The sequence below is a fragment of the Mesocricetus auratus genome, unplaced genomic scaffold (genome assembly GCF_017639785.1).
Source record: "Mesocricetus auratus isolate SY011 unplaced genomic scaffold, BCM_Maur_2.0 Super-Scaffold_100028, whole genome shotgun sequence".
NCBI classification, from domain to species: Eukaryota; Metazoa; Chordata; class Mammalia; order Rodentia; family Cricetidae; genus Mesocricetus; species Mesocricetus auratus.
In genome coordinates, this window is record NW_024429209.1 from 11153504 (window position 1) to 11163997 (window position 10494).

At 51.0% G+C, this 10494-nt stretch overlaps 1 protein-coding gene across 1 annotated transcript; it reads right to left on the reverse strand.

Annotated features, from left to right (window-relative positions):
* Window positions 1-2920: 2920 nt before the first annotated feature.
* On the reverse strand, window positions 2921-5742 carry Tnnc2 (troponin C2, fast skeletal type). Its single transcript, XM_005084996.4, has 6 exons — window positions 5605-5742; window positions 3993-4044; window positions 3768-3911; window positions 3571-3685; window positions 3278-3414; window positions 2921-3089 (listed from the first exon to the last, which is right to left on the reverse strand). The coding sequence occupies exons 1-6, from the start codon at window positions 5605-5607 to the stop codon at window positions 3058-3060; spliced, it is 483 nt and encodes a 160-aa protein (XP_005085053.1). The 5' UTR covers window positions 5608-5742; the 3' UTR covers window positions 2921-3057.
* Window positions 5743-10494: the final 4752 nt, after the last annotated feature.

Below are 10494 nucleotides of genomic sequence, written 5' to 3' on the forward strand. Positions count from 1 at the left end.
GCAGAGGCAGGACTGCTAAAATTCAAGGCCAGTCCAGTCTATATAAAGTTTTAAGGCAAAAGTATATTATCAAGGCACTATCACACACCACACACACACAAGTCCGACATGATGAGGCAAAGAAAAAAGGGGTGGTCATCAACAGAGGATGCCTGAGAACAGGACAGCTCAGAAACCTGCACTACATCAGCTCCAGACAAAGGCTGAAGAGACTATTTGTGTCTGCATTAGAAGGCTGTGACATGAGCCGGGAGTTGGTGGCGTACGCCTTTAATCCCAGCACTCTGGGAGGCAGAGGCAGGCGGATCTCTGTGAGTTCCAGGCCAGCCTGGTCTACAAGAGCTAGTTCCAGGACAGCCTCCAAAGCCACAGAGAAACCCTGTCTCGAAAAACCAAAAAAAAAAAAAAAAAAAAAGGCTGTGACATGTTTAATCCTCTACATGGTCAGCTGACCTCCCCTGTCACGAAGACCCAGAGTCGTAACTAGTTAAGGACCAAATAAGACAACAACAAACAAAACAAAATAACATTTTTCCCCAGATTTATTTTATGCGCGTGCACCACATAGGTGCCTGGTGCTCACAGAGGTCAGAAGAGGGTTTTGGGCCCCTGGAAGTGGGATTACAGATGGCTGTGAGCTGCCATGTAAGTGCTGGGCACCAAACCCAGATCCTTGTCAAGAGCAGTAGTTGCTGTGCTAGGGGATGGCTCAGAGACTAAGCACACTCAGCTGTTATCATGAACTAGGCAAGCAATGGTGGTGACGAGTTATAAGACTGAATGGGTAATGACGCAGCAGATAGTGGGCAATTAATAAATATTCCTAACACATGCCAGCATTAGTGTGGGCTGAAAACAAAACGGAGAGGTAGATGAATGGAGCAAAAACGGGGAAGAGGAACTGGAAGGTGCTGCCTGCAAGCCTGGCAGCCTGAGTCCAATCCCAGGCTACATGTAATACAAAGGGAGAAGGACTCCCAAAAGTCGTCCTCTTACCTCTCTACATGTGTGCCATAGCATGGGTACACACCAAACACACGTGACATAAATGTAATAAATGTAATTTTTAAAATAATTAAATGGAGGGCCGGAGAGATGGCTCAGTGGTTAAGGGCACTTGATCTTGCAGAGGACCTGGGTTCAGTTCAAGCACTCACACAGTGGCTCACAACCCTCTGTAACTCCAGTTCCAGGGGGTTCAATACCATCTTCTGGCCTCCTCAGGCACCAGGCATACATGTGTTACACAGACACACATGTGGGTAAAACATTCACACACATAAATCTTAAAGAATAGAAATGTTTCTATGGATGCCAGGCATTGGTGACACATGCCTTTAATCCCAGCACTCGGGAGGCAGAGGAAGGCGGATCTCTGTGAGTTTGAGGCCAGCCTGGTCTACAGAGTGAGTTCTAGGCTAGCCAGGGCTACAGGAAGAGATCTTGTTTCAAAAAAGTAAAAATAAAAAACGGCAGTATGGGTGATTTTACTTTTTTTTGGGAGGGGGAGTTTGAAGCAGTTCTCTGTGTAGTTTTGGAGCCTGTCTTGGAACCAGCCTGTAGACCAGGTTGGCCTCAAACTCACAGAGGTCCACTTGCCTCTGCCTCCTGAGTGCTGGGATTAAAGAGGTGAGCCTCCACGTGCCAAAAGGGTGATCTTAATAATAGCAAAAGGCGAGCCGGGCGTTGGTGGCACACGCCTTTAATCCCAGCACTTGGGAAGCAGAGGCAGGCAGATCTCTGTGAGTTCGAGGCCGGCCTGGTCTACAGAGCGAGTTCCAGGACAGCCTCCAAAGCCACAGAGAAACCCTGTCTCGAAAAACCAAAAAAAAAAAAAAAAAAAAAAAAAAAAAGCAAAAGGCACATGTGCTGGACACAATGGAATGGAGGAGAAATGCGGCTCAGTGGCACTGCATTTGCTTCGCATGCTCCTGCGCCCCATCTCCAGAACCAAGTAAGTGCCAGCATTTATTAAATGGTGTCTGCTGTGTGTCAGGAGCTGTTCTAAGCACTTTGCACACAAGTATTCTAGAATTCCTATCCCCCAGTAAATACTCGTTGTCTTCATTTTACAGATAAGGAAAGTGAGGCACAGAGAAATTGAATTTGTCACAGGCAGTGAAGACTGAAACCCAAGAACCTGACTCCCAGGCTAATGTACTGCACTCTTTTAGCTCTTGGCAGTTGGTTCATGGAGCTGAGCGAACCAGTTGGGGGCTGACCTCCAGGTTAGAGACGGTATCTGAGCCCAGGCTTGTAGGTTGACGAATCTGCCAGGTTCCTAAGAAGGGGAAAGGCATTCTGAGGGTGAGAATTTCACCCTATTTCGGGACAGGATTCCATCTTAGCTAGGTCATGCCCTTGGCCCTCTGGAGCGCAATGGAGCGGGCTGAAGGGAGGGAGATGGGGACCAGAGCAGTAATGTCGCTCTCTTCCAGCTTTGCGCCTGGAACAAAGTAGTTCATGCTGGTGTCTGGGATGGATGGATAGACTCGTCCTCGCAGGAGGAGCCTGCAGAGTGTGAACTACACCCAAGACCCAAAAGTTTCCAGAAATGATGGAGAAAAAAAGCGTTGCCCGCTCCCAGGTTCCAACTTCCACACACCTTCATCCTACCCATCCCAGGCGCCTGTGCTGGACGCGCCGTCAGCTCATCCTGCCGCTCCCCCCCACCAGAGCCAGGCGCAATTGCAGCCCACTTGCCAAACCGCGCAGTCAGCGCCAGCTGCGGGTAGCGGGCTATGGACCTGTAGAACCAACCGGTCGAGCACCGCCCAGCACTCCACAGCCAGTGCCTCGGGCTCGCATGACCCAGTTCCTTTTCCTATGCTCCGGGGAACTCTCTGAGCACCAAGCCAGCCAGGCGACCCCTAAAATCCCTTGCCCTTAATCACTCACTCCCCCTGTCAGTCAGACCAGCTTTGCATTGTCAGCTTTTATTCCTTCCAGCCACAAAGCCCGAAGGAGCGACCCTTCCCTGGAGGGGCGGGGAAGGCAAGGGTGGAGGTGTCCACACCCAGGAGACCTGCGTTCTGGGTGGAAGCAAAGGCCGGCTCCTTACTGAACGCCCTCCATCATCTTCAGGAACTCTACAGAGAAAAAAAGAGGGACGAGGTTAGGAATACCACTCCGGGTGCAGAGACACGGCCTGGGCTCCCGGCTCGCAGAGGGGTGCCTAGTCGTTAAATTGCACTAAGCTGCAGGAGCGCTCTACAGGTTCTTAAGGGGGGGGGGGGGGGGAGGCTTAGTGAGGCTAAGAGCATCCGCTGACTCTCACCATCAAAGTCAATGCGGCCATCGTTATTCTTATCGCCGTCCTTCATCAGGGATTCGATCTCCTCATCTGTCACGTGCTCCCCAGAAGCCCGGAAGATCTCAGCCAGCTCCTCGGCGTCAATGTAGCCGTCTGCGTTCCTTTGGGAACGAGGGACAGAGCGGGACACGCGAAACCGGTGAATTGCTGGAGCCATGCCTGATGCTCACCCCCTGACCCTGGCCAGCCTGCTCCCTCACTTCAGGCCAGCAGGCTCCACCCACTCCCAAGCCCGTGATCCCGGAAGCCACCCGCACCTGTCAAAGATGCGGAAACACTCTGCCAGCTCCTCTTCGCTCTTCCCCTTCGCATCCTCTTTCATCTGGCGCACCATCATGACCAAGAACTCCTCAAAGTCGATGGTACCGCTGCCTGTGGGGACCGGGAGTCACACTTAGCCCAGAGCGCACTGAGAGTCTCCCCCACCGCCCCTTGCCTGGAGGGCCCAGCTCACCATCCTCGTCCACCTCCTCAATGATGGCGTCCAGTTCCTCTTTGGTGGGTGTCTGCCCTAGCATCCTCATCACGGTGCCCAGCTCTTTAACGCTGATGTCCCCGCCACCATCAGCATCAAACATGTCAAAGGCGGCCTTGAACTCTACCGGGGGAGAAGCGGAGAGGGATGAGTGAGGCCAGTCTCGCACCTATTCTCTCCCCCCAATGGCTCGCTCTCACTCACCAGCGATCATCTCCTCGCTGAGGTAGGACCTGGCCTCAGCCTGTTGGTCCGTCTGGAGAAAACAAAGGAGAGAATCAGAGTACAGAAGGGCAGATTCTCACCTCAGCTTCATTCTCCTCAGCCCCGCTTGTCAGAAGTGCCCCTGGACCCTCCAGAGTCCTCCAATCCTGCTGCACCTCCCAGGCACCACTCAGTGCCCACCCCCAGTGCTGAGGAGATGGGACACAGATTATGCCCAGAGTTTTCTCACTTTTCTATCCTCTGAGAGTCAAGCCAATAAACCCCGATCCCAGCAGCCACCTTTGGCGAGTCACACTTCCTGGGCTGTTTCGTGGGATTAATAGGAAGCCAGAGGTGGTAAAAGGTTTGGGATATGTTAGCACCACTCAAGGGTGATTTTCCAGTTTCCATCTATCTCCTAATGCTGCTTGGTTCTTGACTAGTGGCCATAAATGCTTGTCCTGCACTAAGTAATGGAACGCAGAGTCACAGAACACCGGCCAGTGCTCAGAGTCTGAGACACAAGAAGACATGGGCAGCGTCGCCTTAGAGGGTTTGCAGAGTCGAAACTTCACACTTGGTCATTGGAGTAAACACCTCTGGCACTATGTCAAATGTGATGGGGCCTTGCCTTGGTGTGGACATAAGGAAATTTTGTTGTTTCAGCATTTTGGTTTTGATTTTCAGACAGTCTTGCTATGCAGCTCAGGCTGTCCTGGAACTTGTGATGTGAGACAAACTTGCCTCGAGTTCTCCTGACCCTGCCTCCTGAGCATTGGGCTCACATGTGCATAGCATCACATGTGACCCTGAAAAGAAGGTTCCTGTGGATCAGGATCTTACAGGTCAGAGCCAAGCCAGGCCATCCAGGTCAGGGCTTTGGTGACCTGGTGGTAAGGAAGGGATGATTAAGTCCCAAGGCATTCTTCAACCAGCTGGCCCACGTCCTCCTTGCCTCCTCCACCCCTTGGCCTGATCCAGGAGGGTAGGTTATTTTTAGTTGGGCAATGGCAGCTGGTCTCTGGAGTCCAATTACTCCTTCAAGTGAAATGATAAGGAGGATCTCAGAAGAAAATGGCAGTCTTCCGTGGGTGGTCAGGGCCTCTAACCATGGCCTGTCACCCACTCCTACTCCTCATCATCCTCAGGATCTTTACAAGCCTGCACCTGAGCTGGCTGCAGGCACCACATGCCTCCCATTGTACAAGGAAGCCTGCCTCCTCTGGTTGCCACAGACTCAGCTGGGCCTGAGAAGCCAACTCTGCCTCTGCCTTGCTGGGAACCTTCTCCTGCCCTCAGGGCCTCCATCCCTCTTATGAAGTAGACAGGCTGAGACCCTTTCCACACAGCCCTGGCTGCAGAATAGCACCAGCTCAAGCCTTAGAAGGTGGCCAGGATGCCACAGCCTTGAGGATCAATTCCTGAAACATCTTGACCAGCCTCCCCCCCATGCAGGAGAAGTCACAGCCTTCCCAGGATGTCCCCACAGGACTTGGGTCCCAGCAACCCTTATCTCCCACCTTCAGATATCCACATTGCTGCCCACAGAACACCCACTTCTGGGACAGAAGCAGCCTGTGAACAAAAGGGTGAAGTGTCCTCATTTCCTTACCATGGTGGCTGGTTACAGGGACTCCTCTGCTGTGGGTTGTCTCCCTTGAACTCCACCACCCAAAGGCACCCAAGGTCTCTCTAGCCCCCGGGATTTGTAGGGGCATCCTATCTTCCCTCCTCCCTGCTCCCCAGAACTGGATACCCTGACCAATCAGATCCAGGGGTCAGCAAGCCCCACCCCTCCCAGAGTCCTAGCCCATTACCTAATTTAGCCAAGAGCCTTTGCAGGGAAACTTAAGCTTCTGAGCAGGTGGTAAGGTCTGACGTCCTCCTAGATTCCTGGGAGAAGGGCCTACCCGGCTCCACTGTCTTAGGACGATCCCATCCCCCAGTACATTTGCTCCAAGATGGGAGGGGATGTTCAGAATAGAGACAGCATGGTGGAACTGGAATAGGAAGAGCCCAGGCTTGAAGTGCAAAATTCAAGGCACAGTTGTGCAGCTGAGCCGTGTGTCGGTGATGGTGAGGCCCCTCAAAGCACACCTTCCTCCAAGATAGAAAGGGCAAATGTGAGCCCAGATGAATATGTCACTAGCTTGTGCTAGGGGTCTAGGGCTGGTGCTTGGCCCAAGGGGTGAGGGATACCTTGGCCACCGCTTACTGGGCTCCCACATGTCTCCACATTACGCAGAGCAACCTGGTTCATGATCTCATCTATCGTTCATCCTGTGAGGTGGTAACTATTATTACCCCCTTCTGACTAGAGGACTTTGTAAGTCACACAGGTCTTCAGAGGAATTCCTTTCCTCCATTGAGAGGCTGGATCTCATATATTCCAGGCTGGCCCTGAATAATGTTGAAGTTCTAATCCCCGGCCTCCATCTCCAGCGTGCTGGGATCTACAGGCATATGCCACTAAGTCCTTTGATTTTTCAACAGAGTCTCCACTGTCAACTGAGCTGGTCTTGAACTCCTGGGCTCGAGCAATCCTCTTGCCTTAGTCTCCCAAGTCCCCGCTGTAGGCATGATAGATTCATGTAGTGCTGTGAATCCAAGTCAGGGCTTTGCGTACGCCACTCTCCAAGTGAGCCACACACACGGCCTTCGGTGACCAACTGAACTACATTCCCGCCCTTGGTGATTCTCTTAAAGCTTAACTTTTGAATGTGTATGGGTGTTGTGTCAGTATGTACGTCTGTGCACTGTGAGCATGCCTGGTGCCCAAAGGGACCAAAGGAAGGCATCAGAATCACAGTTGGGAGTCACCATGTGACTGTTGGGAATGAACCAAGATCCTCTGGGAGAGCAGCAAGTACTCTTAACCACTGAGCCCTGGCAATTCTTTTTGTTTTGTTTTGTTTTTCCAGACAGGGTTTCTCTGTGTAGCTTTGGGGCTTATCCTGGCACTTTCTCTGTAGAACAGACTGGCCTCGAACTCACAGAGATCCACCTGCCTCTGCCTCTTGAGTGCTAGATTAAAGGCGTGCGCCACCGCCCAGTGATCTTGAGCTCCCTTATCCTCCTGCCTCTACCTCCCAAATGCTGGGGTTTTACACACCACACCATCATGCAGATGTTGGGAGTTAAAGAAAGAGACTTGTGCGTGATAGGCAAGCATTGTCCCCACTGAGCTGCTTCTCCAGCACTGGAAGTGTCATTTCTATGAGCAAAATGCTCATTTACTAATGTAGTTATTCAATACTTATTTCTATTGTGAAATCCATGGGGTGTGGAATGTAAAGATTACACATTAAATATTCATAAATACACATATACTTATGAAAACACGAAAGGGGCAGCTAGCCCTTTCTTGAAGTTCAGCTGATCCTCTGTAGAGTGAAGGTAGGGGGTAGAAGAAATCCAGAGAGAATTTCACCCTAAGAATCCACAGGGTCGGTGGGCGCTGGTGGCTTGCATGCCTTTAATCCCAGCACTCAGGAGGCAGAGGCAGGCGGATCTCTGTGAGTTCAAGACCAGCCTGGTCTACAAGAGCTAGTTCCAGGACAGCCTCCAAAGCCACAGAGAAACCCTGTCTCAGAAAAAAAAAAAAAGAAGAAGAAGAATCCTCAGGGTCCAGGCTGAGCGGTGAGGTAGTCAAGGCTCATGGGCAGTTGCTAAATCAACAGAAAGATCATGGAGACAGCTGAATCTGGGGTCAGGGCATGGTGGACCCGACACCAAGGAAGGCAGATGGACAGTGGCAACTGGGCCGCACTCTTCCCTATATATAGACATTCCAAAGAAAGCTCAGGAGAGCCAGGCTGGGCTAAATAAGGCCTCTCCCTGCCAGGCGGAGGATCAAGGCATGACACTCAGGGGAGTCCAACTTGGGCAATGCACACTGGGATCACTTGTCTGCAGCAGAAGGAAGGCAACTCAACCGTTAGCAACCACCCATCACTAATTCATTCCTATGTTTCTTTGGTGAAACAGCAAGAACCCAGGACCCAAGTGCAGCCAAACACTCCACCCTGTCTTCTCGCCTTGCAAGCTGCTCCACTCTGGCGGGACTTGGGTACTGCCCCAAACACCACCCTCTAGGAATGTCAGCACTTGCATGTGCTAGAGACTCCCCAGCGTCCTTGTCAGCTTACAGATCACTTCCTCCTGTATCCCTTCTCCCCTACACTCCTGCTATGTGGTTCAAGGAGAAAAGCTACTTCCAAAAGTTGTCGTCTGACCTCCACGCTTGAACTGTGTCACATGGGAGCCCACACTCAGGCAATCATAATAAAAACAAACAAAATGCAGTGTGACCTGGTGGAGATAGGAAGTCGGGGAATGAGGAGTTTAATGCCAGTCTTGGGTGTACCTCAGAAAAAGGTGATGGGAGATGGCTCTGTGTGTAGAGTACTTGCCACATGAGCATCCAGATGTGAGTTTAAATTCTCATTAGCTATGTGGGACCCTAAGCCCAGCAATGGAAGGGGTAATGGAGACTAGATCCGTGGTGCTCATTGACCACCCAGCCTAGCTAAGTGGATGAGCTCTAAGCAATATTTGACCTCCCATACACATACAAGTACATGACACCCCCATATACACACACATACAAAACCAGACAGAGCACTCCTAACTCTGACACCATTTACATGAGAGATATATCAATGGAAGCTATGGGCCACTTGTTTTGATTTGTTTTCAAGACAGGATTTCTCTGTGCAGTAGTCCTAGCTGTCTTGGAACTCGCTTTGTAGACCAGGCTGGCCCTGAACTCACAGAAATCCACTTGCCTCTGCCTCCCAAACACTGAGATTAAAGGTGTGGGCCACCACCAACTGCTGATGGACTACTTTTTTAAAACGTTTGTATTTTATTTGTGTACACGTAAGCATTCAAATGCCGCTCACAAAAGCTGGTTTTCTTCCTCACCTTACGGATCCCTGGAAATGGAGTTGGGTTGTCAGGCTCCCTGGAGGGTCCCGCTGAGCCACCTCACTGGCCCACTTATTTGGGTAGTAGGGGGATTTTTTTTTTAAACAAAGCCTCACTACATAGTTCAGTTGCCCTCTAATTTGCGACCCTCCTGCCTCAGCCTCCCAAGTGCCACAATTGCAGATATGCTGCCTTTCCCGCCTGACTGAACAGACCAGATTTCTTTCCATGATGTTATGTTTTTCCTTCATTTCTTCCAGTTTGTGTAGCTGCTGCTGCTGTTGTTTTGCATTAGGCCTTGAGCTCATGATCCTCCTGCCTCAGCTTCTCAGGTGCTGGGATTACCGGTGTGCGTGACCATGCCTGGCTGAACCTCAGCTGAGCGTCCTGATCCACATGGCACACACCGAAGGAAAAGCTAAGAACCAGCCCGTGGCAGGAAAATGAGTGGTGTCTTTTCTGCCCTCAGTCTGCCTGTAAGCAAATGCAGACTTACTAGAGCTTGAAATCACCTACAAGCTTAAGTCCCAGCGCCCCTATTTTCCACCTCCCTTCTTTCCTCAGGCTCCACTGTGTCACCCTGGCTGGCCCAGAACTCACTCCGTAGACCAGGCTGGCCTTGAATTCACAGAGACTCCCCTGTTGCTGCCTTTTTCTCTGCTGGAATTAAAAGTGTACACCACCATGCCTGGCATTTTTCTAAGACTTGTTTTATTTATTTATTTATTTTGGTTTTTTTGAAACAGGGTTTCTCTCTATTGCTTTGAAGCCTGTCCTGGAACTCACTCTGTAGACCAGACTGATCTCACAGAGCCTGACTGCCTCCTGAGTGCTGGGATTAAAGGCGTGCACCATCAATGCCTGGAGATTTGTTTTACTTCTAATTATGTGTATAGGTGTGTCTGTGTTTGTTTTGTTTTGGTTTGGTTTTTACAGACAGGGTTTCTCTGTGACTTTGGAGCCTGTCCTGGAACTAACTCTTGTAGATCAGACTGGTCTCGAACTCACAGAGATCCACCTGCCTCTGCCTCCCCGAGTGCTGGGATTAAAGGCAAGCGCCACCACTGCCCGGCTGTTTTTGGGTTTTGTACACATGTGTGCAGATACTCCTGGAGGCCAGAAGAGGGCATTGGGTTCCTTGTGGTTACTGCAGGTTATGAGCCGCCCCCCCCCCCAGTTGTGGGTGCTGGCTACGGGAATTCTGGTCCTGAGTGAAAACAGTACACACTCTCCACACTAAAGCTGTCTCTCCAGCTCCAGCATCAGTCTCTGCATACTGGAAATGAACCATTACTGTCCAGTAGCTGCCTCCTCTGAGACCTACATGTGAGTGTGTGAAATGCCTATAATCGGACACCATGAGTCCTAAAAACTAGACCTTTCTGTTCAATGAAGGCCAGATTTTCCATTCAAAAGTGTCTTCCCATCCATCTCCTGTGCCCTGAAAGTGGGTAGGAGATATACTGTCTGAGGCACCTTATTTTGGGACAGGATCTCTCTTTGTAGCTCTGGTCGTCCTGGAACTCACTGTGTAGACCAGGCTAGCCTTGAACTCAAAGAGCTCTTTCTACCT

Excerpts from the sequence above, each read along its gene's own strand:
- Tnnc2 (XM_005084996.4), bottom strand. Across the intron at positions 3,415-3,570 it reads TGTTTCCGCATCTTTGACAG|GAACGCAGACGGCTACATTG; the intron begins GTGCGGGTGGCT and ends TCGTTCCCAAAG. Across the intron at positions 3,090-3,277 it reads TGGCCGCATTGACTTTGATG|AGTTCCTGAAGATGATGGAG; the intron begins GTGAGAGTCAGC and ends TTTTCTCTGTAG.